At 30.3% G+C, this 17,744-nt stretch overlaps 2 protein-coding genes across 2 annotated transcripts; both read left to right on the top strand.

The window, feature by feature from the left end:
* Nucleotides 1–250: 250 nt before the first annotated feature.
* On the top strand, nt 251–1,894 carry LOC130957105 (probable xyloglucan galactosyltransferase GT20). The gene has a single exon (XM_057883997.1). It carries the CDS (start codon nt 251–253, stop codon nt 1,892–1,894), a length of 1,644 nt encoding a protein of 547 aa, XP_057739980.1.
* Nucleotides 1,895–2,189: 295 nt separating this feature from the next.
* On the top strand, nt 2,190–3,470 carry LOC130958192 (probable phospholipid hydroperoxide glutathione peroxidase). The gene is made up of 6 exons (XM_057885157.1): nt 2,190–2,421; nt 2,529–2,605; nt 2,707–2,768; nt 2,862–2,980; nt 3,070–3,228; nt 3,317–3,470. The coding sequence occupies exons 1-6, from the start codon at nt 2,386–2,388 to the stop codon at nt 3,338–3,340; spliced, it is 477 nt and encodes a 158-aa protein (XP_057741140.1). The 5' UTR covers nt 2,190–2,385; the 3' UTR covers nt 3,341–3,470.
* The last annotated feature ends 14,274 nt before the right edge of the window (nt 3,471–17,744 follow it).

The raw sequence follows: 17,744 nt of genomic DNA, 5'->3' as shown, positions 1-17,744 counted from the left end.
GAATATCATTCTCAATCTTCAAAATCTGCTAATATGGGAGCACGATGGCATAACTGACACATAATTAGTCCAATCATGCACATTATTTAATTAATTGAAAGTTGGAAACTAACTACGTGCTTGCATGATGATAAAGCATTAGGCGAGAAAATGATATTTGATCTAATAATAAGATCTTTACACTAGAAATACCATAAGTAAGGTGTTCTGGATTCAAGAATTGTAATCACCTAGCAAGAAAGAAATTGAAATGGCAGTGTCAATATCCAGAAGAAGATCAAAACCATATAGAAAGCAAGAAGCTAAACAATCATATTTTTATTTTAGTGCCATATACAACTTTCTGAGTAGAATATCTGTTGCATTGTTCCTTCTAATCCTTATATACATGTGGTGTTCCTTCTCCACCATTATAACTGGAAACATAGTTCATGTTTGCTTCTCTTCTTCAAGGAAGCTTCATAGCCTCTATTGTCTTTCTGCAGGCACTCATCCCTCCTTTGAAATCCCAACTTCCACAAACAATCACAGTTTCTTAGCACCTCGAATATTCGAAGGCAACAATGCAACTGAGCCTGTTAAGTTTTCAGTTGGATCAAATCTTGTTACTAGCAACAATGGAAGATATGATGAAGAGGTTGCAAATGCAGTGAAGGTTGTTGAGGAGCATTTGCAGGTTCACCGATCGTGGAGGTCGAATAGAACCAATGCAGAATCATGCAGTGGTGAAGGGATATATGTGTATGACTTGCCATCCAAGTTTAACAAGGATTTGGTAGGTCAATGCAGCAAGATGATTCCATGGCAAGATTTTTGTAGTTACTTAAGCAATGATGGATTTGGAAAGGCTATTATTGCTGATAATAAGTTTGGTAAAGGATGGTATCAAACTCATCAATACTCACTTGAACTCATATTCCATTCAAGGATTTTGAAGCATCCATGCAGGGTTTATAATGAGAATGAAGCAAAGATCTTCTATGTGCCATTCTATGGTGGCTTAGATGTGCTGAGATGGCATTTCAAGAATGTTTCAAATGATGTGAAGGACGGTTTGAGTTTGGAGCTGGTGAATTGGCTTCAGAGACAGAGGCCATGGAAAAGAAATGAAGGTAAGGATCATGTTCTTGTGTTGGGAAAAATCTCATGGGATTTTAGGAGAACTAATAATAGTGAATCTCCATGGGGAACTAGATTGTTAGAGCTTGAGAAAATGCAGAATCCAATCAAGATCTTGATCGAACGCCAGCCGTGGCATGCGAATGACATTGGAGTTCCTCATCCAACTTACTTCCATCCAAGTTCAGACAATGACATCATTTCATGGCAACTGAAAATCATTAGATCGAATCGCAAGAGCCTTGTTAGTTTCGCTGGAGCGGCGCGCTCTGATGCAGAGGACAGCATAAGAAGAATACTAATAGATCAATGCAGTAGCAATGGTAGATGCAAGTTTCTGAATTGCAGTTCTGCCAAGTGTAATGAGGCAGAGTCAATCATAGATGTTTTTGTTGAGTCAGAGTTTTGCTTGCAGCCTCCAGGGGATAGCCCAACAAGAAAGTCTGTTTTCGATTCGCTGATATCGGGTTGCATCCCAGTTCTGTTTGATCCTTTCACAGCTTATTACCAATATCCATGGCATTTACCTGAGGATCATGACAAGTATTCAGTGTTTATAGATAAGAAAGAAGTGAAGGAAAAGAATTTGAATGTGGTGGAGAGGCTAAGCAATGTTTCATCAAGAGAAAGGGAAAACATGAGGAGGTATATTGTGTATGAACTTCTTCCTGGTTTAGTATATGCTGATCACAATGCCTTGCTTTACAAGTTTCAGGATGCATTTGCTATTACAATCAATAATCTGCTTCTGAGGGGTACAAGATTAGCTACATGATTCTTTCATTACACCTTTAATCAATATTTGTAACTATATTTTTAATCAATGACAATGTGTTAATTGTTTGAATTGGCACAGGCCGGTTTCCAATTCCACAATCAATAAAATATTATATGGATACGAAAAATGAGATAATACTATAACACTTGTGGATTCCTATATTCCAAGGCATATTCATCCTAATTTGATTAACTATGTGAACACTAAGAATATACCAGTTCAATTCTTATGATGCTTACTCTAGAAGCTGATAAAAGTATTAAACTATGTATAGATATAATAGTTGGACAAATAGCACTCTAGATTCTAGTGTTTGTTCCCCATTGGATGAGAATATTAACATCGTAATCTTAGAATTATTTTAGTTGCCTTCTTAGTCATGTACTTGTACTACAACATACTTTGATCCTTCATTAGTGTTAACAGTTCAGAAATCACTTTCATTAATTAGTTTACAAGTTCAACTGAGTTTGAGAACATATCACAGAATGGCAAGCCAATCAGTTCATTATTTCATAGTTAAAGTATGCTCTTTTTCTTATACACTAATATGAATATGATACCTACTACACTTATTTATCTCCTTTTTCTTTTTAATATATTATAATCTCTTACCTTAATTGGTTTGTAGGATGGGAGGGGAAATGATGTGAAACTGGGAGATTACAAAGGAAAAGTCCTTCTCATTGTTAATGTTGCCTCACAATGGTAATTAATCTCCAAATTAATTAAGTGCTTCAGTTGAACTTACCATGATTTCATAGTTCATATACAAAGGTGAAAAAGCTTTATAATTTTCATTGATGCAGTGGGTTGACCAATTCAAACTACACAGAACTTAATCAATTGTATGACAAATACAAACAAAAAGGTGTGTTTTTCTTGTCATATATATTTCCTTTCCAATTAGGAGGATACAAATTCATTATTGAATGATCATAAGATAAAGCTGTGCACTGTGCAGGGCTTGAAATTCTAGCATTCCCATGCAATCAGTTTGGAGCACAGGAACCTGGAACTAACGAAGAGATAGCAAATTTTGTTTGTACTCGCTTCAAAGCTGAGTTTCCCATTTTTGACAAGGCAAGAATTCTTTGGTATCTCATTAGAATTCTTTTGTGTCTCCAAGTGTAACATAACATGTGCATGTTGTTGATTAAATTCGAATATAGGTGGATGTGAATGGTGAGAATGCTGCTCCACTTTACAAGTTTCTGAAATCAAGCAAAGGTGGAGATAATATCAGGTGGAACTTCTCCAAATTTCTTGTTGATAGAGAAGGCCATGTTGTTCATAGTTATGAACCCACAACTTCTCCTCTTAGCATTGAGGTATCTATATATATATATGCATAGCACAATTTCATTTGTGTGATTTCATGCACATGATCCCAATAAAATGTTTCTCATTAATCTGCAGAAAGACATCAAGAATCTGCTGTAAGCATGAATGAGCAATGGAGATTTGCCGCAACATATGAATTGTAATGAATAAGAATTACTCCTTCTTCATATTTGTGAAATAATTAAATGTATTCATGATCTATTCATAAATCATAGTAACTATCAATCAAGCCTGAGGCTACTTTTCTTTTGGGGATATGCATGTGACCTCAGATTCTAAAAGTTACAAATCCAAATTTAAAACTGAACAGTGGCTATTTATTTTGTCCTTAAAGTTGTAATTATATATAGTAACAAAAGAGATCATCATGCTACCTATAATATGGTAGATGTAAAAGAAATCATTATACATGAAGTTCTCAAGTTTGAATAGTGGATAATACCACAAACCAAAATAGTCATTCATCTTTTTTGTTATGAGGAAACAACAAAAATAAAAGAGGAGATGAATGCCAAAAGATACCTTATAACAACCATCAATAAGGAATCTTAATCCTAACAGAATAAAATATGGAGGAGTGCTAGGGACTAGCAACTTTTGTGACTTGTAGCAATCAAATAGCCATCAATAATGATTTTAATGGTATGAGATTGGTGTGAGATTTCATCAAATGACTCACTTTTTCTTATTGGTTATATGCTGGCAAGAATTTAATAAAGTTGATGGTCCCTAAACTTTTCCTAAAATATGAGCAATGAACAATGAACATGCATGTGTTTGTGTACTTATTTATTATGCCACAAAAAATTGCATAAGATAACTTTTTTTATATATATTTATACATAATGATTTACATATTTTTTAATTAAATAAGTAATAATAATAATTTTTTATGAAAGAAAAATATATATTTTTATATATTATAGTTTATCGATTGCATATATATTTTTTGGCGGATTTATGGAGGTCTACAGTGGCTATAGTCTCTCTCAATTTTTTTTAAAAATAATTTGTTACTAGTATATGTAATATGTATATTGTTAATTAATAAGTATATATTAATATATTATACATAAAAAATTATGTTTAAACAACTCATTACGTATAATGTGTATTACAATATATCAATAGCAAGTACTGTCTAAAATAATAATAATAATAATAATAATAATAATAATAATAATAATAATAATAATAATATAGAATAACTGTATTATCCATGAATATAGAATAAATTTATAATAATATGAGCTAAATAAAAATAATAAGTTATCCCATTTAAAAATTAAAATGATTCAAACAAATTAAATTTATTATTTATTTTTAATAAATTCTATTTTTTCATTTTTATGCATTTTTCGTAAAAAAAATTAAAACTTTTACTTCATATGACAATAACAACAATTGAATGCGTTTTTTTAGGTATGAAAATTATTAAAACAGAATTTTTTAAACAAAGATGAAATATAAAATTTTAAAATATTATACCATTGTATATATTGAAAAAAAATTAAAATTTACTTCAGATATAATAACTAAGTATTTTAGTTGTATGAAATATTACAAAAAAAAATCTAAATAGACTATAATCATTAAATATGTTGCTGAATATAATTTGAATTTTTTATTTAAATAAATAAAATAAATGTAATAATTACTGAAATAAATAATTTAAAAAATAATTACCGTTTTACATTCTCAAGTCATATCTCGTTTACCGTGTAAATGAGATGACAGTTCATGTATCTCGTTTACACTGTAAATGAAATATGACATGTCAGTTGCAACGTGTCTATCTCGTTTATACTGTAAACGAGATACATATATATCGTTTACAGTGTAAACAAGATATATAGAATGCAATCGCACCAGCTATAAAAAGATGTCTAATCGTTGATATTCTTCACAAACTTTTCTTATCCTTTTTGTGTCTCATATTTCTCAGGAATACAAGGCATTAATGGCCAGTAATAGTCCATACATAATTGTGCTTATTTATCCTAATTGCTGTATGAGAAATGGCAACAACATGGTAACATTTGAGTGTGAGGATTTGATATTGTTTCGCACTCAGCGTGTGGATACGTTGTCGGATTTGAAGAGTTTGATATTGAGTAAGCTCGGTGATACACAAGCGAGGGACATCGGAAGGATGGCGTATAGGTTGCTGGCACCCATGGGTAACGGAGTCTTCTGGTTTCGACTATTCCGACTTCAAGAGGACGAGCATGTGCGACTGATGTTTGACATCCATGAGAGGATCATGGTGGAGTAGGTAATGGAGCAAAATACAAGACGATGGCGTCCGGTGGAGGAAGGGTATGGCTCACTCGTCGGGGCATTAGAAGGCGAGGCCTCTAAACAATAAAATAAAAATTCAGCCTTATAAAGAGATGATCATAAATTTATGCACATAATTGAATTCTTACTCTCTTTTTTTTATTTTTTGCGTTTAAATCAGCTTAACATGTGATACACAGCAAATCTTTCTATCTAACTTACAGTTACTTCTAATTAAGAACGTATTTCCATGTTTCTAGTCTACACCTGTCTTTAAATTACATATGATAGGATACCTTTCATAATTAGAATGTTATACATACTAACAACCTAGCACAAGAAAAATAAAGTTCTAAATCAATAATTAAGTCATAACAACCTTGCACAAACAAATAGAGTTCTAAATTCCTTCTAAAAATCTCTCACTAAACTATTTAATTAACTACATTGTTGTCAATTCAGGACTACCCTAACAACGGCCACATACTTAGATTAAACAAACAGAACGCAACTAACCTCGAAGTCGGCCGCCCCAGCGTAATGCGATGTGTCGTTCGGCCTGTTCGCTGCCTGGCGCGCCATCATTGTATCGGTCTAAAATAGGGTAAGAAAGGGACAAAGGAGGAGAGAAAGAGGTTGACTCAGTCAAAATGAGGCCCAACCGCTGTAAACGACTTCTATTTATAGGCGCGGACATGCCTTATCTCATTTACAGTGTAAACAAAATAAGGGGTCTATCTCGTTTACACTGTAAAGGAGATAAGCACGTTGCAGCTAACGTGTCATATCTCATTTACAGTATAAACGAGATATATGAATTATCATCTCGTTTACAATGTAAATGAAATATGACTTGCGAATACAAAATGGTAAATATTTTTAAATTATTTATTTCGGTAATTATTACATTTATTTTATTTATTTAGATAAAAAATCTAATATAACTTCTATATAATATAATTATTGACTTGATATATATCTCATAAATTATAATTTGTTAATTTTTTGTTATATTATATTATAATTTATTTTATGCTTATTAGTTTGGCCGAATTTTTTTCTGTTATAAAATAAAAAACATTAATTCCTATAACAAATTATTCTATCATTATATTTTCGAATTCAATTATTTTTGGTAATTTTTATAAGTTCGCACATGACATAGGCGAACTTATGGAAATATGCTGAAGTTCATCTACACATCGGCAAATTCCATAAAATTGACAGAAGTTTGTCTAAGCCAGCGGCAAACTCGTTGCGATGCCTAAGATTCGTCTATCTTTTGGACGAACTTGTCCCTCTCCCTCAACACAAAATGCATTCTATAAATGATAGTCAGCGAGTACTCTTTATTTATTTTTATATTTATTTCTCATTCTACTTCTTTTTATTTTGATTCTTATCATTTAAAATGTTTGGAATACCATTCAAAGGCGAAGCTAGGTAATATTTAGTAAAGGACCAAGATTTTTTTTGAATTTTTTATTTTAATAAGAAACTATAAAAAAATTATATAAAAAAATTAGTTTAAAATAATAATTAAGACTTAAACTTATTCCTTACAAAATATTTTTCTTGAACATATCGTATATCAAAATAATTAAACACAAATATCTTAAAACTAACCTCAAAATATTATAAAGGTAGGTTGTTGCAATTAAAATATACAAATATTATTCAATTTTTTTAGATGTTTCATGCAAAATTATAAAAAAAATTATTAACAACAATATCTATGCTTTATTTAAATAATTTAAATCACAACTATTATTTATGCAATGAAAAATTAATAATAATATTATTAAAGTTGAAATGAATTAAAATTTACAACTTACATAAATAATTGGGCTCGACATTTTTTCTTTGATTTAAAGTCATCTATTATTAAATTCGTATTAAAAGTAACTGTAATTTCTTTTTCAATGTAAATGACTAAATTATTTGCAAGAAATTTGTCTGCTATTTTATTTCAAAGTCTTGATTTTTCTGTTTCTTTCAATTTTTGACATAACTCAAAAAATGTCTAGACATCTTTTAAATAATTTGATATATCAAATGCATAATATTACAATTAAACATTCAAAAGAATTTTCTCATGATCAGAAAAATCTTAAGGATAAAACGTTTCAGCTAACTTACATATATTTTAAATATTAAACAACTTAAAATTGTCTTTAGGATCCAAAGCAGTGTTTAAAGTAAAAAATTCTATGGTTTTGTCATTGAATCTACTATTTAACTCTTGTATTTGAGAGTCAACTACTGTCAAAAACACATCTACTCAATAATGATGCTCAACTATTATCTTTGGTTGATGAGATCGACCTCTTCTAATCGTGTACTGTGCATTCATATCAAGGATGTCAATTTCGTGCTTCTTACAAAACTTCTTAACAGTCTCAAGTAAATTACACCGACCGTTATCTTTCAATTTTGAAGTAGTTTTGATGTGAAAATAACGTGCATTAAATTTAAAATATTTTGGGATTTTTGTTGTAATGCTTAGCACAAAATATTAGTAGTTCCATAAGTTTCTTTATCAAATATAATGCAAAAACAAATTCAAACAAAGATAGCACTTTAAGTCTCACCTTTTTACGAGAAGTTGTACCATCCTCAATAATCAATTTATTTATTCTTCCATTCTTATTATATAAAAATTGATACCAACTCTTTGTACATTGAATCTAAGACATGTTTCTTCTTCTAATGATGACACGTTATCGATTTTGATTACTTGACAAAATCTTAGAAATTAACCAATCAATTTTTAGTAAAATATTAAAAAAATTAAAACCATAACTTCCGTGTATAATTAATTAATTTATTACGTATTATTATTCAATAAAAATATAAAACATTAATTAAATGTAATAAACATCTACATTAAATTTATCGTAATAATAATATTATCACAATAAATTTTAAGTTATAAAATATTCAAATTCTATCCTATTTGACCTACTTATATATCATACATAAGACTTTTATCACTATTACCTCATTTTACAATTCGTGATTCGTCTATGAAAAATATTTACACCAACAAATAAAGAAGAACTTATATACTTAAAATGATTCTATTAGATAATTAGATACAAAATAAAAATATTTATTGTATTTTTAAAATAAATTTACAAAAAATACTCTTATTACTTTTGCTATTTATAATTTTTAAGTTTTTGTAATTATTATATATAATTATATTTTAAGATCCTTATAATTATATTTATTTCAATATGCTATTTAAATCAAAGAATAAACTTTGATCATTTTTTAATACTATTTTGAATTTGTATCACTTGAGGCATTGTTTAATAGAGTGTGTTAAAAAAATATTAACAGATATTTTTACTTTATGCTATTTAAATTATTCTTATTAAAAATAACTTATTCAATATATATATATATATATAAGACAATAAATATTCTAAAAAAATTTATTCTTATTATTATAAATGTCATTGAAAACTTGTATGCACTAGGAGAAGAAAAATAAGTAGATATCAAAGAAAAACCTACAAAAATACAAAAAATAAAGTTTTCGTGCAACAACATAAAAAATTATTATAGATTCATGATGAGTTTGAAAAACTCCAAATTAATATGATGATGATCAAACATTATTAAAATAATTAATTACAAAATTATTAATTTAAATTTTAATTCACTTTTGTTAATTAATAATTTTGTTGCTTGCAGATTTTATCATTGGGCATAAAAAACTCAAAGCCCAAAATGGTTGGCAAAAATAATCAACCTTGTGCAAAAATATTTTAAAATATGTGGCTGAATTATTATTGTGAAAGTTGGGCCAGATTTTGTTGAACAAGTCTAAATTAAATCTTTTGGTGAAAGACCAATTAGCTTGATCCGAAATAAAAGAAGGAAGAAAGCAAGATTGTATGCTTTCCACGGATAACACTTTCAATGTGTTATGTAATTCAAATTTTGATTAACTTGAATTTATTACATGCCTTGGTAACATAAGAGAGAAAGCTCACATTGATTTGATTGCCATCATTACTCTCACATGTTACTAAGCAAGGGGAAGTGAAAAATTAATTCATTTTTAATTTCATTCTTCAATTACATTGAAAGTTTTCTCCCTTCTCTCTTCTCTCTTATTGTTTCGTCACAGAGAAGAAGAAGAAGCAAGTTATCAGAGATGAAGCACTGTAGTAGTGAAGCTAGAAGCAAGAAAACGGCTAAGGTGATGATGTCCTTAGCAAAAAGAAAATCTACAGTATGGTGTGGCTGAAATCTTTGCCACTAATGGTAAGATGTGGTGAAAAAGTCTCAAGCTTTCCATACCCAAAAATGGAAGAGATCCAACTTGGTCAGAGAAGAAGATCCCTTGGGTATGGCTCGTCTCTACTCTCTGATCAACTATCACAGAAGGTAGCTACTGTAGCTACGTGGGGGAAGAGGCAGAAGATAGGCAGATGGAGCTGTCAAGCATCAAGGATCAAGAATCCTTCTTGGGAAACAAGTCAAGATGGAAGGCTCGGATTGATGAAGCTTGGTGAGAAGGGATAAGGAAGAGGTAATTGCATGTTGGATTTTACATTCGGTTATCTCTCTTCTCTCTCAGTCCGAACCGGTTTGATGCATGACGAAGAAGAAGTTGGCTCGGTTCAACCGTTTCAACCTTAGAGGCTTCTCCTTCTATATTAAGGGTGAACAGCCAAGGCTTGAAGCAAGGAGAGTAAGCACAGAGTTCTCATAGCTACCCAAGCTAACAGAAGTTCTTCTCCTTCAATGTTTTCATTTTGTATTTTCTTTAAGTTTTGTCTGTCTTGAGTCTCATGGTGAAAAAGGCAAACAGTGTGAAGTTTGTAAGAAAAAGCAGTGAGTGAAAAAATGCAGAGTGTACAAAATTAAAGAAAAAGTCATAGATGTCCTAGAGGTCCTTTGTACATCTGTGTTGTGTTTCATGATTCTGTGGAAATTCCCTTGCAAGTTGAGTTAGCATTTAGCAGTTGAAAGCTTGGTAGGTGACCAAGTCAAGTTCAGGATTGGGGATAGATTCTGGACTTGTCCCGAATAGGAAGGGTAGTTCCTAGGGAGAATTGGTGTCTGTAATCCGTTTGATTATAGTGAAATTCCATCATTGTTGTGATAGAGACTGGATGTAGGTTGCATTGCACTTAGCAGCTGAACCAGGATACTTCTGGGTGTGATTCTCTCTTTCTACTCTACTCAAATTCTAATTCTGTTCGTAGGAGAAAAAATTGAAAAATATCTCCTCATTGGTTACAAGACAAAAAGAAAAAGTCTCTTGACTAGTGACGAGACAAAAAACAGAAATATCTCCTTAAGCAGTTTAAAAGGGCAGCAAGATTTACTCAGCAAAAATGGGTTAAGATTCAACCCCCCTTCTCTTAACTATTGATAACCATCAATTCAAATTATAAAAATTCTATTAAATTCCATCAAATTATTCATCAAATTATAAGTTACTAACTCAATCAAATTAAATTAAAGGTTGCAAATTAAAGTGCTACAATAACTTTTGTGCTATTTGATAAAAAAAAATGATTAGACACAACTGTCTTAAATCTAGTTACACTCCAAGTCACCAATGACATTAAAGCACTATCTCAATTGAAGAATTTATACAATCTCACACTTATATTAGAAGTCAAAGTAAATGATTTTAACTTTAAAAAAGACTCTCAACTGTTACCAAGATATTTGTCCCAATAAAAAATACTGACACTCGACCCCTATTACAACAAATCTAATAGGTAATACTACAAAAAAAAAATTATTTATCCAAAACATCATTTATGTTGTTCATTTATATTCTTCATTAATTATAGGAACTAACTTAACCAACACTAATATCATCATATCTAGATGACATACAAATCAAGAGATTAAGGAGAAGAAAAAGTCGAATCTAAGACACATCTTCACATGAAGAACATACATACAAAGATGGAACAAAAAAGATAATAGAAAATGTATACAAGTTAACAGTTTAGAAAGAATATGTTTTCATAAGAATCTATGAAAAAAGAAACAAGTCTAACAATAACAAAAAAAAAGAGGACAAACACCACATAAAAAGACTAAGTCCGTTAATTAAAACAAATGCGAAAATAAAAACAACAAATGAAGATGTAGCTTTGTATAACTTCAATATAAAAAAATTGTGTATTATAAAATATTTTAAATAAAAAACGTATCAAATTTAATATTAATTTGTATATTTTAATTAATTTTTAAACAATATAATACTCATTAAAATATATTTTATACTATCATTAATTTACCACTCTGTGCATCGCGCGAATATGAATCTAGTGTTATTAAGAATGGTATGAATAGTTGTAAACATTCTGATAAAGCTACAAATAGAATAAAAGTGAGAACTCCATCTTGTATCTCCAGCTCTTTGCAAAGTACCTACTTGATTTGCACATTGACTTGTTTCTAGCTCATTATTGGCAATCAATTTTGTATTTTTAATTTCTTGAGCTTCTTGTAGTTGATCATGTCGTTTGTAAGATGCACCAACAATATTAATAATAGCAGTTAATTGTGTGAAAAATTCATGAATTTGAAGTACTTTTCTTTAAGCATCTACCAGTGCTAACTACAATTTATGAACAAAACAATGGACATAATACGCTTGTCGAAAATCATTAAAAAATAAAGCTTGTAAACCATTTCATTCCCTTCACATATTGCTAGCACCATCATACCTCTGACCTCGAATGTTTTCAATTTAGAGATTATAAATAGAAATCATAAACACTAATTCTTTTTTCAAAGTCAAGGCACTAGTGTCATTAACATGTACAAGATTAAAGAAGCGTTCACGAACAAAACCATCCATATCAACAAATCTCAAAATAATTGCTATTTGCTCTTTTTTAGATTTATCACGAATTTTATCAATAATAATACAAAACTTGGCATCTCCAATATATATCTTTTTTAATTGAATTTCTCACCATTGTAGCAAGAATATGTAGAATTTTCTTCTGAACATTACTTGAAGTATATTTAGCAAATCTAGGAGCATTTTCCAAAACAAGCTTTTGAACACTACTATTGTAAGACCCCAAAAACTTTTAACAATTCAATAAAGTTACCTCGATTATATGAACTCAAACTTTCATCATGCCCCTATAAGCACAACCTTGAAAAGTCAACCATCTAATACAATCAATAGATACTCTAAATCTATGTCGATTATTCTCAATTTTCTCTGATATTTTTTGTTTCATACGTATATCAACATGTTGTGATTGTTTCATCAAATCATCACATGATTTTGTTGCCTTGTGATGGAACGAATTAGGACATTTGTCAATATGATTTAAAAGAGGAAAATCCTTTCCACTATTTACCTTCTTCCAATTCTTGAAGCCATTTTCAATGAAGGCATTTGAACCTGTGTTGATTGAAGATTTCTTAGCAAATAGGTAGCATGATAAACAATATACAACATCATCTTCAATAGAATACTCTAACCATGAAGGGTATAATTCAAACCAAAAAGTTTGAAAACGACGACGATAACTTGTATCGCTCGAGAATGGATAATTGTCAAGTATTGGTTGATTCGTTCCAGCTTTGAGATAAGCTCGATGAATTTCATCTCTTAGATGAAACTTTCAAATTATTGGTCGAATTCCCGTATCTCTTACCAAATGACATACTTCCATTTGTACAAGATTAAGTCGTGGGCACTTTGACTTTGAACTATCTTGTTGAGGATCTAAAGTATTGACGTTTGATACCTCAAGTGTTGAAGAAGTTGGTTGTTGATGTAACAATATTAGAAACATTTTCACTCTTTTTGCCGGTCTTTTTAAAAAAGAGTCTATTGTTTTTATCTTACCCATAATTCAACTAAAATTCTACAATTGAGAATATACATAGATAAATATTATGCAACTTAGCAAAATTTAATTAATTTTATTTTTTACAAATCAATAATATCAATATCACAAACAATTAATAATAAGAAAAAATTAAGAAAATATATGCTAGGTTAACATTATAATTGTATAATTATCATCTTCAATTTTTTTTCAAAAACTAAAATTGCTATTATAAAACTATAAACTAAACAAATACATAAACTTAAGGTGGAAGGCTAAAGTTATCAATTAAACTTTTTAAAAATAACAAACTTTGAATTTTAATATATTGATATTCATTAATATTTTGATAAAAAAATTATGATAATAATATAACCTTTAAAAGTCTCACTGCTCTTTATTTTTCAATGATAAAGACTATATATCTTTTTACAGTATAAACATTGTTGTGTCACTAGTGTCAGTAAAATGACTTCTTAACAAATAACAATTACAATTTACAAGCCAAATAAAAAAAGAAGATGGACATATTAATACGGAATTAATTAAAGCAAGATTCATAAAAAAATAACTTACAAAGACAAAAAACAAAAAAAAAAAAGAAAAATAAGTGAATGATTGTTTTATTTTTTATTATTTTGGTTAGAGACTCAGAGAGTGACACTAAGAAAGAGAGAAGAAAGAACATATTTATAATTTTTTATTCAATTTAAAAATACATCATATAATAAATGATTTATTAGGGTTTTTTTTTTTTACTTAAAACTACAATTAGTCCATGGCTCAAATTAAGTCCATGGTCCAAACTAAATCCATAAAGTCTGAATAAGTAGGAAGGTCATACATTTTTAACTTGGGAGACCACTCTTTTTTTTTTGTTTTTTAATAAAAAAAGTATTTTTTTTTGGAGCCACTGCCTCCCCACCCTAGTATGTAACTTCGTCCTTGATATCATTGTAATCAATTTATTATGATGAAATTTTGTGTTTCATCAAGATGGATCTACTGTATTTGGTTATGTTCAACTAACTTTTATATACTTATCAACTGAAGTGAGGGATCTAATAACATTAAAAAATTTTGCAGTACACGTCATTGGTCAATACCATACAAAGAGAGTGAGATAAATTCATTATAGATATTCGATGGAGGTAGACGACACTTTCATTTAAAAATATATTATGTTATTCACAGCGTGTATTTAATTTTTTATTGTTATCTTATTTTTCATAGATGATACTTTTTATTATTATTTTAATATGTCATTATCACTTCTAATATATTTTTTTTGTTGGATGTAGGTATCGAATATGTTGAATTTAAAAAAATAAAAAACAATAATTTGATGATGATTAACATTATAGTTTTGGGTTAAAAGCCCAAAAGTGTGGTTGATGTATGTATTTAGTGTGCAGAAAATTAAAATATGTTAAACAGGTCCAAAACTCCCAAGAGCCAGCACTTATTCTCTTCTTTGTCCCATATCCAATGTGCCTAACACTCTAACTAAACACTCTCTTCTCTCTTCGGATTGTAACCTAAGTGACTAACTTTAAATCAAGGATGAAAAGTTTCACAAACAAAAAGCTATGTTCAAATTAGGGTTTCATCAAAATAAACAAGGTGATCACCAAGTCTCAACATTAAAGAGAAAAAAAGAAGAAAAAGTCAAATGCTGGTGCCAAAAGCAAAAATCAAATCAAAGGCCGAAAAAGAAGAAAAACTAGCATAGCAATTTTATTTTTGTGCAACCACTCTATCTTGTTGAAGCTGCCGTCTTTTTGCTACACATTTTTGGCTAAAAAAAGAAAATGGAGGTTGCCCTTCTCCGTTGCAAATAAAAGGTCACAATTGAAACTTGAAGCTAAAGAATGGATTAATTGTTTATATTTTTGAAGTCAAAGAAAAAGATAGAAAGAGAAACAGCTAGGTAAAGATTTAAGCCAACTCTACAAACCATGAATCATTGTTGTTATCTCATCTCTCCTTTGCGTCTCTACTTTGAATTGTGGGAAAGAAGAACAAAGTCAAAGGTGTTCAACCAAGCTCAAATTTTGGAAGCTTTACTCTTATTTAAAAGGATAAACGGCCAAAAATTGAAACGAGTATAATGAGCACACTGTTTGATTCTTCATAAATTTCGAGCTACATCTTTTTCTCCTTCATGATTTTACATTGAATTTTCTTTTCTTCAATTTTATTTTTCTTTTCAAATCAATGGAAAAAAGGCAAATTTGAGAGGAATCAGTAAAAGCCATTAAAAGAAAGGACTAAGAGAGTAATCATGGAGAAAAATCAGAAAATTATTTCAATTTTTTTGTATTTATTTCTATTTATATTCATGATCTTGAGAGGATTTCCTTACTAAGTTAGGTGAGCACTTAGTGGTTCAAAGTCTAGGAGTGAATCTAGCCAAATCAAGTTTAGGTAGAAGTTTGGTTTGTCCCTGATAGGACTAAGTAGAATCTTTGTAAATTGGTGTTTGTAATCTTTGAAAAAGATAGTGAAAATTTCACCACATCTGGATGTAGGCCACATTGCACATGGTCGTTGAACCTGGATATATGGCTGTATAATTTTCTATTCTTTGTTCTATTTCTATTTTTCATTCGATATGAGACAAAATGAAATTATCTCCTGCCTAATTGATCTCACAGACGTCACAACAACTCAGTGTATACAAAAGGAACTTGTTTGCTTTGTTACTAATCATTTGCCAAGAGACAAAACCAAATTGTCTCCTACATAATCAATATTGTAGACTCAACAACAACACTGACTTAATCCAGTGTAAAGTTAAAGTGTAAAAAGATTAAAAAAGACCATAGATTCAACCCCCCTTCTTTAGAACATTGAGAACCTTCAGAATACATGATAATGAAGACATACGTCTAATCACGGGTTGGCACAATCATTTTGTAAATGCCCATCTATTGGTCGACCTGTGTGGGAGGACTTATTTAGAAGTTGGTGATGATAACTCCACAAGTGGGGCACCTAGAACAAATATCAAGAGGTTGATGGTTGATCTGAACATGCCACCTGAGGGAAGTGAAGGAGGGTCAAATCCTGAAGGTTACAATTATGGGATGTTGGCAGATTTTGAAATCCATAATAGTTTTGCGATCAGAGATCCAATGATGGATTCTTTTCAAATTAACCATGTGTTCAATGGTGAAATAGTAGAGGATGAACTTGTGGATATACCAAATGAGGAGGATGAAGAGATAAACAACTTCATAGTCTCACAAGTCATGCTGACATAGTCTGCTATTTTCAGACTGTACAATCATCCTGTTTACTTTTTCATGTTGAACCTTGAATCAATGAATTGAGATTGGTCTTTTGATCAAGGAGGCCTCAAAGATGATCTAGCGAATGAGTTTGAGATTGGACAACAATTTGAAAACAAAAAAGAAGTCATTGTGGCAATTAAAATGTATAATATCAGGAGGGCTATAGAATATAAGATATTAGAGAGTGATGAGTTGAAGTATGTTGTATAATGCACTCAGTTTGGGTTGGTTTGTCAATAAAGCATGTGCCTTTTTTATCGCCAAAGCAGAAAAAATAGGAGGTAAGAAGATACAACGACCCTCATTCTTGCATGCAAACATCATTAGGTCAGACCATGGAAGGCTGAACTCGAAGGTAGTAGCTTAACACATATTCAAAATGGTCAAAACAGATCAAATGATTAGTATAATAGTTCTTCAAGGATTTGTTGAGAATCACTTTGATTACAAAGCGTCTTATAGAAAAGTTTGGCTTGCAAAGTAGAGAATTATTATCAGGATATATGGAGATTGGAAGAAAGTGTACAACGAACCTCCTAGGTGGTTATTCGCAATGCAAATGTACTTATCCGGTAAGATTTATTACATTGCATTCAGTTACATATGGTTGCTTATATTTTAATATGTTCCAACAACTATGGTGATTTAGGTACTTGGTGCAACTTGTAACACAAGGTGATAATAACAGTGCTATGTTTCGTTAGGTATTTTCAACGTTTCCTCCTTGTGTAGAGGCTTTTAAGCATTATAAACCACTTATCTCCTTGATAGCACTCACTTGGATGGATCATTAATGTGTCGCGGGACATAGGCTGAAGGTGGTGGAGAGGCATGTGGTTCGGAATTTATAACCCATAAACTAACTGGCAAGTTCACCAGGTTGTACCAAGTAATACCTCAGGTGAGTGAAGGTCGATCTCACAATGATTAATGGATCAAGCAACATTAGTCAATTGATTATTCTAGTCAAATAATCAAAATTTAGGGTTTTAATAGCAAATAACATAAAAACAGAGAATTAAATAAAAACAAACTAAAATTGGTTAAGAAAATAATATGATAAAGATAGTTAAGGTGTCAGAGATA

This window comes from Arachis stenosperma, chromosome 10, assembly GCF_014773155.1.
Source record: "Arachis stenosperma cultivar V10309 chromosome 10, arast.V10309.gnm1.PFL2, whole genome shotgun sequence".
NCBI lineage: Eukaryota > Viridiplantae > Streptophyta > Magnoliopsida > Fabales > Fabaceae > Arachis > Arachis stenosperma.
The sequence above is the reverse complement of the archived record's forward strand: the minus strand, read 5'-3'. Positions and strand labels throughout refer to the sequence as shown.

Coding starts and splice junctions, on each gene's coding strand:
- LOC130958192 (XM_057885157.1), top strand. CDS start 2,386: ATGGCAAGCCAATCAGTTCATTATTTCATAGTTAAA. Junction 2,422..2,528: donor TTCATTATTTCATAGTTAAA/GTATGCTCTTTT, acceptor ATTGGTTTGTAG/GATGGGAGGGGAAATGATGT. Junction 3,229..3,316: donor CTTCTCCTCTTAGCATTGAG/GTATCTATATAT, acceptor ATTAATCTGCAG/AAAGACATCAAGAATCTGCT.
- LOC130957105 (XM_057883997.1), top strand. CDS start 251: ATGGCAGTGTCAATATCCAGAAGAAGATCAAAACCATATAGAAAGCAA.